This window comes from Dermacentor variabilis, chromosome 9, assembly GCF_050947875.1.
Source record: "Dermacentor variabilis isolate Ectoservices chromosome 9, ASM5094787v1, whole genome shotgun sequence".
Taxonomy (NCBI): Eukaryota; Metazoa; Arthropoda; class Arachnida; order Ixodida; family Ixodidae; genus Dermacentor; species Dermacentor variabilis.
In genome coordinates this window covers 109,786,347-109,807,722 of record NC_134576.1, presented here as the reverse complement: position 1 = coordinate 109,807,722, position 21,376 = coordinate 109,786,347, and the positions used below count along the sequence as shown (strand labels likewise).

The window sequence follows — 21,376 nt, the reverse complement described above, 5'->3', positions numbered from 1 at the left end:
TTGAACTTCTACCTCCACAGGTCTGGTCTGGTCCCCTCACCATTATGCTCATTCTGCGGCGAGGCGGAGACAATCGACCATTTCTTGTTGTCTTGCAGACGTTTTTCTATTATAAGAAAACGACTACTCGAAATCCCGCTTCGCTCTATTGGTCTAACTTTATCAGTGCCAGTGATCCTATCTTTTGGAGCCTCCATTGTTGGGTTCAGCAACAGAAATGTTTGCTTGGCGATCCAAAATTACCTAATTGAAACCAAGCGATTTCCATGTTAGATTGATCGTTCTCCCTCCCAACCATAGCTTTCTTTTATTTATCTTTTATTAACTATTATTGTTAATATTATTATTATCTTATACCCGGTTTTCATCTGATTATTTCCTTTTTCTCCAAACACAAAACGTTCACTTTTAAACTCACACGCCCAAATTGTTAACTCCCTTGTTATCATTATTATTTAGGCACCTAATTAAACCGCCCGATTCTTGGCCAATCCCCCACTGTGGGTATGTGCCACGGCCACTCAGGACAACAACAACAACAACAACAACTTCCCCCCGTCATGTAAGCGGCCAGCCTGGCCGCAGATTAGAGATTATCTAAACGGGGAGTGAAGGGCTTCATCCGCGAGACGTGAACAATTTCGGCATTCCGGCGGCGCCGGTCAGTGACGGAGTGTGCTGGGCGGACGAGATAGTTCACTGCAGATGTTTGCTGCACAACTGTGTATGGGCCAATGTAGCGTGGAAGGAACTTCTCACAGAGGCCTGGGGTGCGGCCTGGAGTCCAAAGCAGGATTTGGATTCCAGGGTGAAAACGTAGGTCACGGCGTTTGTTGTCGCAGTAACGCTTGCGCTCAGCTTGGGTAGCTTCTGTGCTTTGCCGGGCTATTTGACGGCAATGTGCAACTCGGGCAGCGTATATTCAAGACGTTCTGGCTCTGTCGTAAAGCGGACGCGGACATGCTGGAGGCCGATAAGGTTCGACACATCTTGAAGGGCATCGCAGCCGGACGATGCGTTCAACATCCTGCTTTGTAGGCACTGCTTAACGGTTCAGTCCATCATTAAGGAATGCCGGAATTTAGAGCAAGCGAAGAGCAAACGCATCGTACAACGCTTCGGCCGACTTACGAATACGGCTGCCACTTCCTCCTGCAACGACCCTCCGGTGCCCACATTACGACCCTCCGGCGTAACATCCGTCTACAGCGCCAAGCTTGCCACAGGTCGCCCGTCGCGAACTTGATGCCATGGCTTCAAGTTCTCGCTGCCCCCATACGCATGACAACAGGACCATCTCGCTCATTCAAGCTGTTGCACGTCCGCCAAGAAATTGCAAAGATGGACATCCAGTCTGCCGTCCGCCCACGTCCCACCCCTACCGCTCCTGTCATTGCCTCTGCTGTACCTCGACAGTCGTTCCCGAACCGATATCGGAACACCTCTGGGTGGCGAACAGCGGATGACAAGCCAATTTGCTTTGCTTGCTCCCGGGTCGGTCACGTCTCCCACCACTGCCGTAGTAGCCGCTGGTACTTCTCGCCTCAACCATATGCTGATCGCCGCTTCGACCGAGACCCCCGGCCTCTGTCGCCCCTCTCTGAAACATGCCATGCCGGCCTTCTCTCTCGGGGGAGCACCACAAGCCGTCCGCTCTCGCCGCAAAGCCGTCAGTCCCGTTCGCCTACACCTCGATGTCCCCCATCCTACGCGGGCCGCTTCTCGGGAAACTAAGCAATGCGGCTCCCTGCTGCGTACACCAGGGTAGCGTATCGCACTGCTGCCGAGTTGTAACGACGCCTGCCTAACGAAGCTCGACCAGCGTTACTATTGGGTAGCTTGGCGTTGTCGGCGGGCTGCAGGCATCCGGTAGATCAAGGCGACCAGGCAAGGACGAGACGATTTCTAGTGCGAAACTTGCACGGTTTATTCAAAGGCTGGAGAAAGATGAAGAGAAGAGAATGAAGTGATCTAAAAATGTACATTTCGGAGCCTCTTAAATAGGCTCTCTACAATCCTGGGAGGGATCTTGCTTCCGTCGACGTCACGGGACAGGCAGAGAGTCTGAATCGCGGAAAGAGCGTTCGGCCTTTGTAGACATCAAGCCTCTGGTTATACCAAGCCTCCGGGAATTGTAGACGCTTATCCTTCTTTTTTGGGCGTTGCTGGTTCGCGGAAGTTCCCCTGTAGAGCTTGACAGTTCGAGGAAAGAGTCCCTCTAAAGTCGCACACATACACACAAAAGAGGCCTGTAAACACTGCGGGGCTTCCGCCAGACCGGCAGCCACTCGAGATGACCATGGCGAATTAGGAAGTCACGCTTCATTTCGGCGAGGCATGGTGGGTGAAAGTCTTTTCTGCACGAGGTGCTAGACGCCAGCCGTAACACCCCGGAACCCTTATAAAAATGAACGTTAACATTCTTTAGAACTCCTACCAACTTTCTATTTACTTTATTGACAGTCTATTAACATTTACATTCTAGTAACATTTGTTCATACACAGTCAGAAGACTTCCTTCTTACTTTTGTATAAAGAATATTTTCAATACACCGTTAACAGACTTTCTTCTTACTTTTCTATAAAGAATATTTTCAATACACTGTTAACAGACTTTCTTATTACTTTTGTATAAAGAATGTTTTAAATACACCGTTAAAAGACTTCCTTCTTACTTTTGTATAAAGAATATTTTCAATACACTGTTAACAGACTTTCTTATTGCTTTTGTATAAAGAATGTTTTAAATACACCGTTAAAAGACTTCCTTCTTACTTTTGTATAAAGAATATTGTCAATACACTGTTAACAGACTTTCTTCTTACTTTTGTATAAAGAATATTTTCAATACACCGTTAATAGACTTCCTTCTTACTTTTGTATAAAGAATATATTTAATACACCGTGAAGACTGATGATGATATGTAGTGTTTATTGGCGCAAGGGCCAAGTGTGGCCTTCTTACTTCTTACTTCCTTCTTACTTTTGCACATAGAATATTTTAAGGTCCCCATCAACATGTATTTTTCTAACTTTTATCTCTATAAGCACTTCAGTACTGCGTCAGAAGGCTAGTTACTTTTGTGTAAAGAGTGTTGTACTATACATCATCGAACTATATTTTTTTGTTTGAAGGACATGTATCCTCAGTACGTCCACAGCTCGTACTGTTTGACAAAAAATATTTAGAATGGGAAGTAACCTGAGAGTTTCTGATAAATTTTTCTAACACACATCAATGCCGATATATGACATACTCAGGAGTCAAGCTCATTGTTTTAAATCATAGTCCCAGTCCAAGTCGGTAGCCAATTGTTGACGGAGTGCTCTTAAAATGTTTAAAGAAATATGTTCGTAAATTCTTAGAACTAACCTTTTAGAGGATCTACTGGACTACGTGAGCGTGCGGTGACGTCAGCACACTCCGAGAAAATTTGCTTGCGCTACACCACCTGACCGGTGTGATAGCGGACTACTGTGTAGGCCGCGCACCAGTTGCAGAGCTTTATCCCGACCTTGGGGCTGGTTAATTTAAGGCCGATTTACGCTTGAGCCGTGACGCATGCGATCGTGCAGAGAAAACTGTACATTTCGCCCACTGGTTCACAAATTTTGGCATACACTGGGCTCGCACATGCAGTGTATAAACCGAAATGTGTGTACCAGTCTACAAAATGTGCAAATTTTCACCCGACCACATGCGTGCGGGCAGGCGGGTGGTGTGGTGTAAGGCTCGAGCGTAAATTTGCCCTTACCACGCACTGCTATTGCAATGCCACCAATTAGCTTTGCAACGAGATAATTAGGTCAGTGCATTCTGCGATATAAATAGTACGCCCTAAGCTGGAACGTGTCAGCATAGTAGCGTCACGATATTTGTTAAAAAGAAGAAAAAGAACCGAAACTCAGGGTAACACGGCGCTGGAACGTTGCCGCTCAAATGTCCAAAAGGCTGCAAAATACAACTACTGCTGAGTGAGAGCGTGTATTGACCTGAGAAGCGCACAGGTCGAATAGAAAGAAAAGCTGAACTCTGTGCAAGCAACACTTTTCTGTGAAAAAATAATTAAATTACCCTTACAGTATAAAAAAATGTAGCTTTCTACGCGTTCATATTCGCACGCTTTCGTCCCTGCCTCCTACCGACGGCTTCTGCATATTAAAGGAAATAGGACCTTGCATCAAAGTGAAGGCAAAGTAACTATGTCAACTGATGTGCTTTATGGCGATGGTAGCTTGCTGTGTGTGAAAACAGATCGAAAAGAAATAATTATGCACTCTTAACATTCAGTGATCTTGCTTCACAACACGGCGACAAAATTTTGAGCTCCGACAAGGGGTCATGACATTCGTAATAATGGCATTCCGTATACCAACAGCCAGGATATCAAAGGCCATGCTTTTGCCGTGCTTCGGGCGTCTGAAAACTGCTAACGTCATAGCCGCCACGCTTCGGACATATATTTGACTATAAAAATAGTACTACAATGTGCTTCACCGCTGGGCGCCAGGGAGCAATGTTTTGTCTTTGAAAGCAGCAAGTGCTAAAGGATGCTCTTGCGCAAAATAGAATAACCACATAATTTACCCAATATGATTTTATTGTTCTATGTTTATTACATTTCGAGAAAAAAGTCGGTTTTCAGAAGAATAATTGTCTCGAAAGATAAAACTATACAGCCCCTAAATGCCCAACAAAATTGAGCCGGCTGCCTTCTCAGTTTTTTTTTTTCAACCTCGGCCATGAGGTACATTCCTCCCTCTAAGTGCAGTTCCCAGAAAGGGGTGCGTACACAAAGGCCGGCCACAGCTTTCACCAAGAGGCGAGGAATGTCTAGGTGTGAGTCAACCATCGCAAGGTAGCGGGGGAGAGGGGGGAGGGTGCATGTTGCGGCTTAAAGAGGGGCTTTAGTTCCGCGGCGGTCAAGGCGAAGCAGGTGGATGGAAAGAATGTCACATGCCTCTCCCGCGCATGCGCACAAATTCTACAGAGATTCCACAGCCACCTTAATTCTACACAATGAAAGTATGAAAATACCTATAAAGAAAGGAGTCAGACAAGGACACAGTCTCTTCAATGCTATGCACTGCATGCTTGGAAGAAATATTCAAGCTATTAAACTAGGAAGGTTTAGGAGTAAGAATTCACGGCGAATACCTCAGCAACCTTCGGTTTGCCGGTGACATTGTTCTTTTCAGCAACACTGCAGACAGGTTACGACAAATAATTGTGAACCTTAACAGAGAGAGTGTAAGAGTGGGGCTAAAGATTAATGTGCAGAAGACAAAGATAATGCTGAATAACAGGGCAAGGGAACAAGAGTTCAGGATCACCAGTCAGCCTCTAGAGTCTGTGAAGGAGTATGTTTACCTCGGTCAACTAATCACAGGGAACCCTGACCATGAGAATGAAATTCACAGATAAATAAAAATGGGTTGGATCGCATACAGCAGACATCGTGAGCTCCTGACTGGAAGCTTACCATTATCACTGAAATGGAAAGTGTACAATCGGTGCCCTTTGCCGGTGCTGACATATGGGGCAGAGACTTGGAGACTGACAAAGAAGCTTGAGAACAATTTAAGGACTGTGCAAAGAGCAATGGAACGAAGAAGGCTAGGCATAACTTCAAGATATAAAAAGAGAGTGGTTTGGATCAGAGAGCAAACGGGTATAGATGATATTCTAATTGACATTAAGAGAAAAAAATTTCGCTGCGCAGGTCATGTAATGCGCACATTAGATAACCGTTGGACCATTAGCGTGACAGAATGGGTACCAAGAGAAGGGAAGCACAGTAGAGGACGGCAGAAGACCAGAGGGGGGGGGCGGGGTGACAAAATGAGGAAATTTGCGGGTGCTAGTTGGAATCGGTTGGCACAGGGGAGGAGCGATTGGAGATCGCAGGGAGAGGCCTTAGTCCTGGCAGTGGACATAAAATAGCATGATGATGATGATGATTAAATTATAAGTACAAATTATGCGTAAAGTTAGTTTAGGAGAGATGAAGTATACCTCTCTAGTTGTGTAACACAATATATTTTTGAAGGTATGTTGCTACATTGCTTCTCTGTAGTGAAAAGAAGCAGCACCTTCAAAGGAAAAGTATTCTCCGTGTAAAACGACATGGAGAAAACTAGGGCAGGAGAGTGAATGATCAATATGTGTATGTAAATATAAGCTGATGCCCTGAATCACCGAATCATTTCACACAGGCGGGTAGGCACAGGCAGGGAAATTCTGCACACGATAGAAAATGCCAAAAAGAGAACGAACAGGTGCAAACTTGAACTTCGATCAGCAATATGTGTCAAGTGAGCGGTTTAGGTCAGATTTACATTCAAAGTACTGAGCTCTTAGGTATGTATGCAATGGGGCTTAACATCTGACCAACATTTATAAAGTGTGGCAGAAACCCATACAGGGCTAGTAATTGCTCTGGCACTAATTGTTAAGAATCTCTTTGCAACACAATTTGTGTAACTGGTCATCCGTTATGCAGGTAAATGATGTGCTCTCTTTATTACAATGTAAAATCATAGTTTATATTATTGAAGAAAAAGCTAGTTCAACTTTTTGTACTGTAAAGCTGTCACTTATACACCTGCACATGGCCTAACAAAGGGTAGGCAGGTACCAGAGAGAGAAATGTGCGACAAAATACAACACAGCAATACCTCTGGAGCTGCCTATTGCACCAAATGATATGTCACTCAAAACTGAAAGTATTACATGAAGGAATCAAAAGAGAATATTGCCCACTCTTCTGGCAATAATTGCTTCCTGGTGTTAACGGCGCGAAATGTAGACGGGACACGAGATGAGAAGACGATACCGCGCTGTTAACACCATGATGAAAAACCAACAAGCCCAAGCTGCTATTCTAGCGAAATTATTACTTGTTACTTGTGCCAGAGATTGCAAAGTCGTTTATAGAGGCCCGAGACCCATAACTGCATGTGCGGCGCCATGTAAATCTGATCATCTCTGATGTTAACTAGATGTTTAGAGGTTTTTACGCACAAAACACTGTTCTCAAATATTCGTCCATGCTGCACATATTCAGACGGAGAGGCGCACCTAGCAAAAAGTAGAATATGGCATCCTAAGCACAGGGCCTAGGCAAATCATTAGCTTTGGTTTTATAATGCCTTAAGTTGATATTATTGAAATAGGAGACAAAAATGGCACCAAAAAATATGGGCACTGGGTGGCACCTAGTAAATTTCAGGAAAAATTTTGCCATGTCTCCGTTCTTGTTGACCAGTGTATCAAGCTAAAGACACACAATCAGGGTACGCTTCTAAAATGTAAACGAAAGGAATCTCGCGTTACCTACATTGCCGTTAGCGAAGAAAAAGGCCAATCCACAACTTATCGACAGGCCTTGCCTCTGTGTGGCGTTTCGTGTGAACGTGACCAACATTTTGAAAAATTTACTCGAATAGCTCGCTTTAATTCCCAAAAGAATGCTGTACGACAGCTTAGCCTCATCATGATGTCTATATCGAAGGCCAGTGCACCCTTTACAGAGGTATCGAGCAATGTGGTTAATTTTTTGTCGTGTTCGTGCTAATCACACCCGTACCGGCAATTTTATTTTCTTTATTTCTTGTCTCATTGAGACATGCATTTTCATAGCTCTTGCGCCTCGCTACAACGCTCTAGAGACACAAATGGGTGGTTCAATGTCTGGAATAGGTTACGAGATGGTCAGATCCCAAACGTGTCAAACCTATGTAAAGTCAGCTAAGGATACCTTGTCTTTATAATATGTGGCATAAATAATTTGTGCCATTTTTATATGATCACTTCTTCAAAGTTAAACATTGCCTTCAGTGATTCCGTACTATATTTTGAAATTGAAGTAGCCACAGAAAGCAGCCAAATATAGCGCAATGGTAGTGCAGTGAAAGATTTTACAGCTTAAGGACTTAAACTGCTTCATTGAAGAAACTGCGCTCTACCAACAAACCGGCAGTGTTGCGCCAATGAGCTAGCTAAGAAAAACTTCACCCACTTCCCTAATGTAGAATCCATGCTGGATCGCTGTCTCATGGTACCATCTTCCACGAAGGCCTCACTCTGAAATCTTAGTGGGTGCAAAGCGTGTTCCCCCTTCATATTTTTAACAGAGCTGTCTTGAGGACTCTATTTTGGTGCAGATTGTGTTAGAACATTTTCTTCTATACTTCAGCGTGTGCAGTTGATGTGCCACATGCATCTTTACACACGGCACAGCACTGATCGTTCTGAATTCAACATTCCTCTCTCTGCCCAGGTTTTTGCACCGCTGCAAGTGTCAACATCATACCAGCGCGAGTGCCTCTCCTCGAACTGACGCACACCAGTGGGGTCCCAGTAGATGTGACAGTGAACAGCTCCACAGCAGTTGATAGTACACATTATTTGAAATACTACAGCAACCTCGATGAAAGTGTTGCTCCCCTGGTGCTGTTCGTTAAACATTGGGCTGACAAATGCGGTATAAGAGGAGCCAGAGAAGGAGGCGTGTCATCTGTCACATTGTGCGTCATGGTGATAGCTCACCTGCAAGGTAAGGGACCTTTTAAACAAGTGCATTTGAAATGCATGCCCTGCTTGCTATAGTTACGCCCTGAAATACTTTATCTGAAGTCTATTTGTTTTGCGGCATCTACTTGCCTTTAATAGCGTTTCAGATTAGTTTGCACGGAATAGGTGTGATGTATTTCCTTTCCCGTCACCGGAATAGACGCATTCTTTGTCTGGTCGCCGACTCGAGCAGCCCGGATCTTACTTTTGCGGCGCTTCATGCCAGGCCGTCAGGCCTCACTCCATAGGTCCCGCATCCGGCCGCCCCGTCGAAGCTACTACAAACTGGCGACGAGGGTGGGACATACGGCGTGAGGCCTGATGGCCTGATGGCCTGGCGCGAAGCGACGCAACAGAAGAGCCGGACTCCTCGAGTCGGGGCCAGACAAAGAATGCGTTTATTCCGGCGAGAGGAAAGGAAATACGTCATACCCACAGTGTTAGGCACGGAGTAGCGCCAGCGGTCATAACCATTCGAAACAGAACCCAAAACGAGATATTGCAAGGTTCACACTGATCATTCACTACTACAATTATCTCCCTGTATAGCAAGAGCCGTATCACTGGCCTATGGCCTTTATTGGATGGGTGGATTGCGGTAGAGCTTCGGCCACTGAACGTGCACGATTTGTGGCCTCAGCCGTGCTTATCTGAAGATGAGTCAAGGGGCCTTGCCCTCCAGTTTGCAGGAGAAGCAGTAGTGTATGAAGCAGTGTAGTAGACTGTGAGATGTCGGTATAGTATGTAAATACGGTATCCATTCTGCAGGAAGGCTTCCTAATTGCTCCTGTAAATATGAAAGAATGGGGAAAATTTGGCTGTGCTATGCGCGGTGGTAGTATATAAGCACACATCACGAGGGGTAGAATGCTGTCTTAACTATACTGGTCAGATGTGACCAGTATAGTTGTTGAGAGTGAGGTTAACGTGCACACACATTTGCGATAGCGTGCGGATGATATGCAGTAGCGGTTCCGTAGCTCAGATGGCATGCCTTTAGGAGGGCTTCTGTGATATTGAAGAGAAAGTCATAGCCTGGCACTAAGCACTTCTCTTGGGACTGCATGACAAAGTGCCCATTCGCTTATCTTTTTATTAGTACCTCATAGGCCACAGTGGGGTGTATTACCTGAGAAATATGGCAGCATTGAAATTATGTGGATTGGACTGGTGCCTGGCATCTGCAGAAATGTCATACCAGTCCTGGGCAGTCTTGAAAAAAAGGACAAGGAATGAGATCCACAATAGTCCAAGCAGGTGGAGGGTACATATATTTTTCATGACTTGTGTGGAAAAGACCGGGCACTGTATCGTATGGCTGGAGCACTAGAAAATAATGATAAAATTTGAGGTAAAGACTCCGTCTTCAAACTTGACGTTTTGTATCCAAATTAGAAATTCCAGCTTTTAATTTTGGTGGAGAGGCATTTGCGTAGTGTAAGTAATCGGAATAAATAAAACGAGCTGCACATTTTTTAACTGTTTCTAGTGCATTAGAAAAGGCAATTTGGCATGGGTCCCAAGCATAGCCTGCATATTCTAGCTTAGGTATGACAAAAGTTAGATAAGTTAGCAATATTAAGCATGGGGGAGCAATGTGAAAGTTGTGGCGGAGGAGGAGGAGGAAAAACTTTATTTGCTCTAATTGGTTAGAAATTAGCGGTGGCAGATGCGGTCGGCCGTCTTCACGGTCTTCTTCCCCATCTGCGCAGGGTCGACGCCCCTATTCCAGGGCACCACTAGTAACCAAGCATGCCACTGGCTTCATTAGTAATCTTTGTACATTGAGAAGACCAAGAACGGTTATTTGAAAGTGTAATGCTAAGGTACTTGTACAATTCCAGAGATGATATTTTCGAGTTGCAGAGACTATACTTGCATGCTGATGCTTCTCTCGATGAAAAGGTGCTATTAAAATGTTTGTAGTATTCTGTGACATTGGCTATAAGTTGCACCAAGTGGTTAACATTGTCAAGATCATCTTGCAACATACTGTTATCAGTACTAGTAAGAACTGAGCGAAATACGGCACAAGTGTCCACGAAGAGACAAATGTTAGAAGAGAGTTCTGTGGGTAAATTGTTCATGTATATAAGAGAAGGTGCCCCAGGACTGTGCCTTGGGCCACTATAGAGAGAACAGGGCTTCTTCATGAGGGGTGGTTGTTAGAGTACACAAACTGCTGTCTTTTGGTCAATAAATTTCGTATCCAGCCTAAAGCAGGATGATTGAGGCATAAGCAAGACATTTTTAGTAGAAACAGTTGGTGCAGAACTTTGGCAAACACATTTTCAAAATCCAATATGAGAGCATCAACTGGAAAGCTTTGATAAAGGTTAGAGCTTACGTTCTTTATACTAAATAGTGCTAATTGGGTATCGCAAGATAGATCTTTACGGAAGCTGTGGGGTTTACCGTGGAACAAATTGACAGAGGGTAGAAATGTAGCAATGCGGGAGTAAAGTATATGTTCCATTAATTTCAAACATACCGTTGCAGCTGCCGCCACAGAAACTCACACCTGCGCTGGGATTTGCCCATGAGTGGCGGTAAGGTTAAACGGTCTAATCGGTAGTGTTTGCAGATGTCGTGGTAGGTAATAAGCTGATCCCGCGCTGTAAACAGCGCCTCCTCTGTAGCGAGGTCCGACACATCTGATGCCTGAGCCCGGACTGTAAATCCTCGGGCACTGGCATGAGCTGCCTCGTTTCCGGCAAGGCCCGCATGCGTAGGAGTCCAGATTAATGCCACAATTTGACAGAAAGGATGGGCCAAGAGGAGGGAAAGGGCTAGCTTAGAGACCCTGCCCACTCCTAAGTTATGTATGGCTGCTTTGGAGTCGCTGACCATAACTGATGAATTTGGGATTGTGAGGGCCAGGGCTATGGCCGCTTCCTCTGCCTCCTCCGAGGAAGAGCCAGGAATGGAGGTGGCCGCAGCGACCTGGCTGTGAGAGTTAATGACCGATATTGCATAATAATTTCTGTTCCTATATTCAGTGGCATCAATATATAGCACGTCTTTTGAGGTGAATTATTTTTGGAGAGCCTTTCCTCGCTGCCTCCTGCGTTGTTGTGGTGCACAGGGTGCATGTTTTTAGGAAGTGAGGGGATGCAGAGGTTCTCGTGTATGTGATGTGGAATGGTGTATTTAGTCTTGATAATGGGTGCCGGAGTAATAGAAAGAGTTTTTAGGTTGTGTCGACCTGTTGCACTGTTGGAAAGTCTGCTATATTGGGATGTGAGGTGGGCTTCTGTGAGTTCAGTAAGTGTGTTGAAGGTGCCAGTAAGCATTAGCCTTTCAGTGGAGGTACGTATGGAGACCCCCAGAGCGAATATATATTTTGTGTAAAAGAGTTTCGATCTTACCTGATTCTGATTTAAAGAAATGTAATACGGTGTTGCGAATGTAATCATACTGATAACGAAGGCCGGGATCAACCGGAGAAGTTCGGCCTCCTTTAGTCCGCCATGTTTATTGGAGACACGCCCTAGAAGGCGCAGGGTGTGATCGACTGTGGCGTGGAGTGTATGTAGGGTATATGTGTTGAGCCGGTTGCTTTGAATGTGTAAACCGAGCACCCGGAGCCTATCCACTCTAGTAACAAGGATGTGGCTTAGGATTATCTGTATACTAGACATGTGTTTTTTGGCCCCCCTGGTGGTATGGCAGAAGAAGTTGCTCGAATTTTTGAGGGGAGCATGTAAGATTCATAGCCCCGGCATGAGCCATGACGGCGTCTGCTGCGGCCTGTAGAGTGTCTTGAATCTCTCCATCGGAGCCGCCAGTCGTCCAAAGAGTGATGTTGGCGAAGAGTGAAAACTTGAGATCATGAATAGATCGTAATGCTTCCGCCATCGGCATCATAGAAAGATTAAAAAGAAAAGGGGACAGCACTGAGCCTTGGGGCATGCCGTAGCTACCTTAAGCGTACGAAAGGGATTGCTCTGTGGCTATGTGTATGGTTGCGTTACGGTTGGCTAAGAAGGCACGTATGTAGTCATATGTCTTTCCGCCAGCCCCAATGAGATTAAGCTCTCGGAGGATGGCGGAATGTGAAACGTTATTGAAGGGCCCATGGAGGTCCAGACTGAGAATTGCTTGCGTATCTAGACTGCTATTGGGTGTAATGAGGTCATGCTTCATTCGAAGCATGATATCTTGGCATGAGAGATTTTCGAAAACCTACCATTTCTGATGGATAAAGATTCTTGTCTTCCATGTATTTACTGAGTCGGTTGAGGATGACGTGTTCGAGTGTTTTACCTAGACAAGAGGTTAGCGATATAGGCCTGAGATTAGAAGTGTGGAGTGGTTTGTTTGGCTTTGGGATAAAAATTACCCTGGCATCGTTCCACGAACTACGGAGGGTGCCAATGTCAAAGCAGTGATTGAAGTACGCCGTGATGGCTGTGACGGAGTTGTCTACATTGCAGAGTATGTTGTTGTTAATAAGGTCGGGGTCTGGTGATGAAAATGTGCGCAGGGTCGCGAGGGCATGGCGAACCTCTGTTTCAGTGATAGCGACGCTTAGTAGCTTGTTGGGTTCGCCAGTGTACTTTGGCATGTCAGACTTCTGAGCGGGAGGCAGATGTTTATGGCAGAGGTCGTCGAAGAGTCTGTTGAGATTGTTTCTGTATGCATGTGGCAATTTCTTTATGCTGTGGTTGTGGTGTGTGCGCGATGTGGTAGGGTCTAATAAGTGTAGCAAGAGTTGCCATGTGCGCTTGTTATCGAGGTTCTCATGCATGCTTTCACATACCTGGCCCCACTGCTGGCAGGCCAATTATGTGCCCCATCATAGGCGAAAGTTTTCATTTCCTGGTTGGGGGGGGGGGGGCGGCGAGATAGAGGGGGCTGGGGCCCGACCAGATTTCTGAACCCAACTCGTAGTTACATACAGGGTGTCCTAGCTAACTTAAGCCAGAGTTTAAAAATACAGATGCACTCTAACACGACGCGACAAAATGCATGTTCTGACTATTATATATAGTAAGCAAGCCACACTGTCTTTTGTATTCTGCTTAATTGCATAGTTAGTCAAGATCAATTCACTAAATTCTGAAGCAACGAAGTTGGGCAAAAAATTTTTTTATAAAGTTATAGAGCGGTTTTCAGAAAGTCCGATTAAACAGTTCTTAACTTTCTATCTATTAGGCATTAGTGTTTTTCTGCTTACTGCAGATGCCCGAAAAGTACAAGTACCACGGGACATGTACGCTTGCGCGTCGTGATTGCTGAACTCTGAAACGTTGCTCGTACAAGCGAGCATAGCATCTAGCAGTGTGTGCTGCCACTTAAAAGGCGACAGGGCAGTGATGCAGGCATTGGCTGTGCAATTTTCGCCACTGATGTGCTTCCCTCGCAGTGGTTCATGATAGCGACAAGCAGGCGCAGCGGCAGCACACCCGGCTAAATGCTATTTTAATTTGTAGCAGAGAGTGTGGCAGCGCTGCAATCGCGTTGCGCAAGCAGACATGTCACGTGGTATTTTCTTGCATTTCACAGGCATCTGCAGTATTTCGATTCTGCTGTACCACTGTGAAGTAGCTCACGGCGGTTCACTAGAAGTTAAGAAGTTGTCCATCTCGAGGTGCAGACGCGTTGCAGGCTTTACGATATATGTCAGACTGATGTGCACGGAGTGCGTAAGTTTCAGAGGTCCTGAGCTGCAGGTGTGATCGACTTCTGGGACGTAGATACACACCACACTTGCGTGTGCACACCAGACGTGCGTAAGCGAGGTTTTAATGGCGCTCGCGCCCGTGTGCTGCGTCGTCTGCTGCCTTGCACCTGTACGCCTGCACCAAGTCGGCACCGACTGTGGAGCTATTGTGAATCATGAAACACTGCACAGATGCAGCACCGTAAATGCCGAGCGACGACGAGTAACTGTTTACGGTCATCAGAGACGTAGTTACAAATGCATTGGAGCATATCGCGAACATCGAAGTGGCGTCCTTGCGCACACAACCATAGCGCAGTGGAAGTCGATGATGGTTCACACAAAAATGCAAGCATAGAAACGATCCATGAATATCTCTGCTGCTCCAAAACTGTGTTCGCGGCACTTAAAGATGACTCAAGCATATAGTTGGAGAATTAAATTGACCTGACCAACGGCGACGGGACGGGCCATTATCGGTGAAATATTTTGCTGCCTCGGGCGCATACGACTACGTATACATCGAATCCGTAGTCGCCTGTGTGAGTCGCATGCCGGCGAAGCCTGAGGCCAATTACAGCGCGACCGAAAAAGAGTGCTTGGCTTTAGTATGAGCACTTGGCAAGTTTCGACCATACCTATATGGGTAATTTTTCTACTCTTTCTTTCTGCGGGGACCCCTTTGGTCCCTCATCTCCGGTTCCTGCGTGACTTGGGCCATCCGCCCGCGCTATCGCTAGGGACACGTAGTTCCAGCCTTATTTTGAATAGCGTACATTCCCAGGTGGCGCGATGCGCAGCTAGTTGCTTGCGCGCGCTGCTCACGGTGTGCTGCGCGTCGGAACAGTGCCCGAGGACCCCCTTGCCCTCTTTTCGGCTTCTATCTCTCCTTCAGCATCTGAGGTGTGCAGGCGCCTTTGCTCGGACAGATTCACTTTCAGTGCTCTTGGATGTCGGATGTGCGGACCCACTTGGTCCTGCCCCCCTCTGAGCAAGGCAGGCTTCTTTGGTTGCGGCGAACCTATAGCTCTCGGAAGAGCCTGCGTGCCGGAGCAGACTTCCACGAAGCTTTCACCCGCAGTCTGCGACTGCCACCCTAGTGCCGTGACTCCTGTATTGTACGCGCATTTTGCACATAAGAGGGAATAAACCCCCGTTCTTTGCTACCACGGTGGGAGCCGTCTCTGCGCCTTGCCGCGGCGAGTCAGTGAACCCACCGCGGCGCCCCTTTGCGTGCACTGCAGCGTGGGGATGAGCTACATGTATCCTTAGATGTTAGCTAGCCAGTTCCAAGGGCATTAACTGGACCGCCCCCCCCCCCCCCCCACCCATGTGAGAAATGGGTATAGATTGCCTCTGCAACTTCTTGCTACAGCCTAAATGGGTGCTAATATACTTTTTTCCCCCTTTTTATAAACCCATAAGTCACGCTCGCGTTTCCCGGTTAATACAAGTGCCATTTACCACATACTCTCTCTGCCATACAAAAATGTGAGTGAGCTGAAGCTCTGCGGTGACAATTACAACATGGTCTGTTTTGCTGTGCAGGAACGAACCCCAGAGTGCTCCCAAGGTTAAGCCCTGTAAGTGACCACTATCGTCTTAACTGTCTTATAAAATGCAGATACCTTAGTAACCTGTTCTTCTTAATGAATTTGTAATAAGCGGGTTGCCGCTTACTATCTCTCAAAGTAAAAATAATCTGCCTAGCGTAGGCTGTCGCGCCACCAGTGAGTTACCAAATTATTTATCTTCCCCGGCGAGCTAAAAGGAAGTTCAGCAACAATACCAAGCAAAGCGGACTGCAACATCGTCGTAAATCTTCTTTGGGCGATGATTATGTGGCCGTGCTAATGCCAGCTGGCATCCTGCAATGAACTGCGATGGACTAGACTAAAGCTTGGCGGGAATTTGAACGGCTGGCACGCATTAAATTATGATGGCGCCCGTTACCTAGTCGAACCAGTGCATACAAGCTCTCGAGATTATGTGCAAACTGAGGTGCTAAAGTAATGCAAGAAAGGCAAAAAAAAAAAAACATTCCTGAACAGAAAGGACGTTCATCCTAAGCGTCTTTCCATGTCATCTGCACTTCTTTCTCGCCATGCCATTTTAGCATTCGCCTTTGCACATAATGTCACACCAGCCAGCTCAGCTATCCACGATTCTAGAGCTATGGGGGAGGGGGGGGAGGTGCATCTGGAGCTAGAGTGCCTGCACAGAATGTTGCCTCCGCTGTCGGTGCTTCTCGCCATGCCAGCATTGTGACGACGAGTGCTGGCCTCATTGTGTGAATCTTCTTCGTGTGCTTCTTTAGGCATTTGACGTCGCTCATGTTTAGTCAGTAAGCGAATGTTCTCTGCAACATAATCTTGCACCTATAAACCACAAGCCTTACTTCATGTATAAGTGTAATACATTTTTCTCACTGTCATTGTCTGGAAACTGTGCCCGTTTTATTCTACATTGTTTAGGATGGCACCAAAATGTGGTGGACATACCATCATGAACCCACTCATTATGGCTCGTACCGCCGCACTGCCCTCCTGAATGCATTTACGCCCTTCAGGCCTGAAATTGTTGCCTAATAATATTCCTCCTTTATCTTGCGTGTAATTCCTGCCTGTAACATGCCTAGCTTTCTAGTCTACCTTCCAAAACGCTGCCACACTGTTAAATGCGTGCCGTTCGTGAGTCGAAATCGCCAGGCAAATACTATACTGCATTGCTTCTTTCTTCCATATCCTCTTGCGCTGTCCTTAAAATGTCACGACTGTAATGCGATAGCTAATTTGCTCTTCAATAACATGTTATATTTCTCCTTTAGCTCCTCGGAGTTCAGGTATGCTTTGACAGGCATAATTTTTTTTTGCCATGCAGGAAATGACGAACAAGACCACAAGCCGTAACCGACTGACGTGGAGAAGCAGAAACCAGGAAGAAGTTGGAGAGCTCTTCCAAGGTTTCATCAAGTACTTTGCAGCATACGACTTTAGACGCAGCATTGTGTCTATAACACCGTCACAGACGAAAGATCGGGCAAAGATTCAGGCGAATGCATCCAAGTTGACCACGCGCGAGTACTACGTGGTCGTACTTGGTAAGCTTCCGGCATGGCCAGCGCATATATTGCCTACATTAACTTGTTTCACTTCAGTTAGGTGGCCAGATTGAATATATTTTACGTAATACCCTTTAGTTCGGATATAATAGGTGAGTTGCATTCAAACACGCCGCTTCGTTTAACAATGTTACTTAGCTATAAACAGAGAAAGAATAAAGCTCCACTGGAGTAAGTATGCATAAGCATACTCCTCCCATTTCAGTTGGCTCACCCCTAAATTTAAATTGGCCTACGTCCGAATTTCAAGTTGTTTCACCCCCCAATTTCATTTGGCTCACCTCCAAATTTAAGTTGGTCCTTCACCAAATGTAAGTTGGCCGGACCCCAAATTTAGGTTGGCCCAGCCCCACATTTAAATTAGCCTATTCCCTAATTTCGCATTGGCCCGCCCCCAAATGAAGGTTCGCCCATAGCCAAATATTAAATTGCCCCGCCCCCAAATTTGAGTTCGCCGAACCCCAAATTAATTAGCCCAACCAGCTTCAGTTGGCCTAGCCCTACTGTAGGCTTCCCTATGCATTTTTGTGGAGCCCTATGTTTCCCTATAGGAATCCTCTCTTTTAATTGGTTTTTGTTGTTCCATATTGCATATAAAGCTTCCAATCATCTACATTTGCAATATTACAACGATTAAATGTGTTAACTTCGCAAATTACATATTTTGTGCAGATACAAGGCATTACACTTTTCCCGTGATGGACTAAGGTACTCGCCAAAAAATGCTTACGCATTTAAACACAAGTATAGTTTTCTGGTGTTTACTGCAATACCTCCGAAGACAATCAACACAAGATGAGCATTTTTGTGTGTGTGTTTGTCCACTGTGTCTAAGCTCTCTGCCCTAAACACTACAAAAAAATTCGTTTAAACAATGCCCAAAACTCAACACTGGTAGTTGATGTGCTTCCACCACAACAGAAAAGTTGAGATGGTCAAAAAAGATAATTGGGTAGGTTACAGTGCCGTAGCAAGAAATTTATCTCTGGGTGGAGGAGGGGGAGGGGGGGCTGTTTTTTCTGATAACTACCACTGCCCCCCTCCTTCTATATATACATATATAGACATGTGTATGACATTTCCTCTGAGGCAGAATGCTGACAGGCCTCTAGAAAAAATATGGGATAATTGAATGTTTAATTCTACGAGGCGTGTCATGAGTGGTAGTAATCCTTCGTCAGCATGTTGACATTCTGCAATTGGAGTTGGTTCGACAATGCCTAGGTACTGAAAGTCCTCTTCCTCTGATAGTGCTGCATCTACTGGTGCGCACAACGAGCAGTTGGCGTCAGTGTGCTTTTTTTGCGGACCTGTAAACCACCGCAATGTCATAGTCTTGCAATAGGAGGCTCCATCTTGCTAGTCTTTCAGATGGGTCCTTGAAGTTCGCCAGCCAGGAAAGTGAATGGTTATCGTTGACTGCTTTGTATAGTCGGCCATATAACCATGGACGAAATTTACTTATGGCCCAAATCAGTCACTCTTTGCACACGCGGCAGATTACCTCTAAGGCAGGGTGCGTGGCTGTGTGTGCGCTCAGCCACGCTTACAGGCATGCGCAGCCACGGCCGAGACGCGTGCCAGAAATCGAGACTTACCCCACACACCGCCCCCCACGCGCACGCGCTTGATCGCTCTACCGCGAGCTAGTCGCTGCCTTCCCTCTCCCTTTGCTTGTGCGGCCGGAAGGCGTCTCCCGTGAAGCCATCATCTTTCTCGTCTCCTTCTCGCTCGCTTTCTCTCGCACCTAAAGCTGTGTGCACAGTACGCGGGGCATGATAGGATCTTATCGCGCTTGGACTTTGTACGGACAGAACATGATGCGGCTCCACTCCAGCGGTCTCTCTCGTCAGCGGCGCGTGATTTGAGAGGTGCGTTTGCAAGGAGCCACTTGTAATTAAATCGTCTGACTATCTGCGCTGGCAGTAATTTCCATTTGTTTGTCTCGGCAGTCCTTTGCGGCACAGTGAAATTTAGCTGTAATGAAATCGCATACGCACTTCGTTATATTGAGGTTCTAAATGCATGGTGTTCCTGAGACAAGAGCTCATGGAAACTCAAATACTTTGTTAGATCGAGAAGTTCGTTATACTGAAGTTTGTTATAACGAAGTTTTGTTGTATCATAATCCGCTTTTGAAAACGTCAGAAAAAGCACAATCTCAGAAAAAGTATCGCAGACACTTCAATCATTCACTGCATGTGTTTTGAAGGTTCCAGGACTCTTCAAAACATAATTGAGAATCGGTTTAGCAGTTCCAGTAGTTGAGCTCGCGATTGTTTTCACTTTAATATGCACCCACTAACAAAACAGTGATGCAGAACTTATAATAACAGAGAGACACTCTTGCAGCATCACTGAGTGCAATAAAGAAACATTACACAATACAGACTATAAAGCAAAACCTTGCCTGTGAATCATTTCGGCTACGTTTACATGTAGGTCTGTGACCGGCAGACGCACCCTTAACAGGAAAATAATGAAGCATAACATTAAAGTACATGGCATATGCCTGATATGTTGCCATACAAAAGATGATGATGATGATGATTGAAATTTATTGGCGCAAGGGCATCAAAGGCCAAAGAGCGCCAGGACATGTGTTGCCATATAAGAGAACTTAGTTGTTCCGCTGTGTGGCTTTGCTTGCCACTGGGTGCACCACTCTCTCGTTTACTGCCCCCTTGTGGTAATGAGTGTACCGGATTAATGGGGCTACCATTGCTTTCTTGAGGTATGGCGCTGTGGCTCCTTTAGCGTATCTTGACCGCTGGCATGGTAGAGAGGATGGAATGGGGCGAAAGAACTAAAGCACAAATAAAGTAGCACAACCTACTGTTCGCCATGATGGGCCTTGTGTGTGACCGGTTTCTTTGCTGTTGACTAGCTCGACTGGCTCTTGCGGGCGCTGCTGTTTGCAATGAAGTGCTTCCGCGAAAGCGGCGGCTGTACATTGGAAGACGATATTACTGAGGACGTGTGAAGAAGGTGCACATACACTCTGAGTGTGACATTCTGGCTAAAAAATATGCGAACGCGAGCTTTCCTAGCGAAGAATAATTCATGAAACTACTTTTCATGGTATTCGAGCTCAGAAGTGGTTGTTCGCTACGCCTATCGTTCACCATGCTCTAAGATAAAGAAACAGCTGTCGAGGTCACTCCAGAAATATTCCTTCGGCGAAATGTAGTATATGAGCAGCATCTGCTTTTTCCATATATGGCTATAAAGAAATCAAAATGCGCCACCCTATGAAGAAATTGACTCCCGTATCTCTCTTAACGCCTAAACAACCAGTCAGTTAAGCCAAGGTCGTAGCGCACTGCAATATTCTCTACCGGAATACTCGTGTGAGGATCCTTAAGAATACTGCCTTGAATTGGGCGCATGCTGTCAATTTAAAAGTTGTCGAAATTAACGCGGGGCCCCAGACAAATACAGCCCTTACAGCACGTTATTTCACTTCATTTATTTACCTTAAAGACCCCACTGGGACGCATTATATAAAGGGTGGGTGTGCATCAAGAAGAAATAAAGCACTCAGATTTACGATAACAGGTACTCAGTCACATTGGGAGAAAAAGATGATAGGCAGGTGAAAGCGACAATATTATGAGGAAGGCCGTTCCAGTCTTCGGCTGCACGAGGTAAAAAGATTCTGAAAAATGAACAGTTCTCACACGTGTATGGGAAACGTAGTTGGTGACCAGTGCGAGGAGATATGTATATGCCGGCGGGGTGATGTAAGGATCACTATTAAGTGATGAATGGTAAAGCTTATGGAATAGACAAAGCGTTACTATGCGTCGGCGGAGGGATAAAGTTTGCAGCCCAGATTCCGCTTTGAGGGTGGTAACGCTGACTTCGTGAGCGGCAAGATTTGGTACCGCTTCAAGGTCATCTACGAGCTATACTTGCTGCGGGGACAACATGGATGGCGCATACTCTAGTTTCGAATGGATAAGTGACTTATAGGCAAACAACCGGCAGTTCTATTTGATATGACGTTTGTAGC

General features: G+C 45.9%; 1 protein-coding gene across 1 annotated transcript in view; it reads left to right on the top strand.

The window, feature by feature from the left end:
- Positions 1-21,376, top strand: part of LOC142557270 (poly(A) RNA polymerase GLD2-B-like) — a 145,913-nt gene that overhangs the window by 120,224 nt on the left and 4,313 nt on the right. The window contains exons 5-7 of the mRNA XM_075668984.1: positions 8,283-8,558; positions 15,789-15,823; positions 17,121-17,340. Of these exons, the coding sequence (XP_075525099.1) occupies positions 8,283-8,558; positions 15,789-15,823; positions 17,121-17,340 (531 nt within the window). The remainder of the gene's footprint in view (positions 1-8,282; positions 8,559-15,788; positions 15,824-17,120; positions 17,341-21,376) is intronic.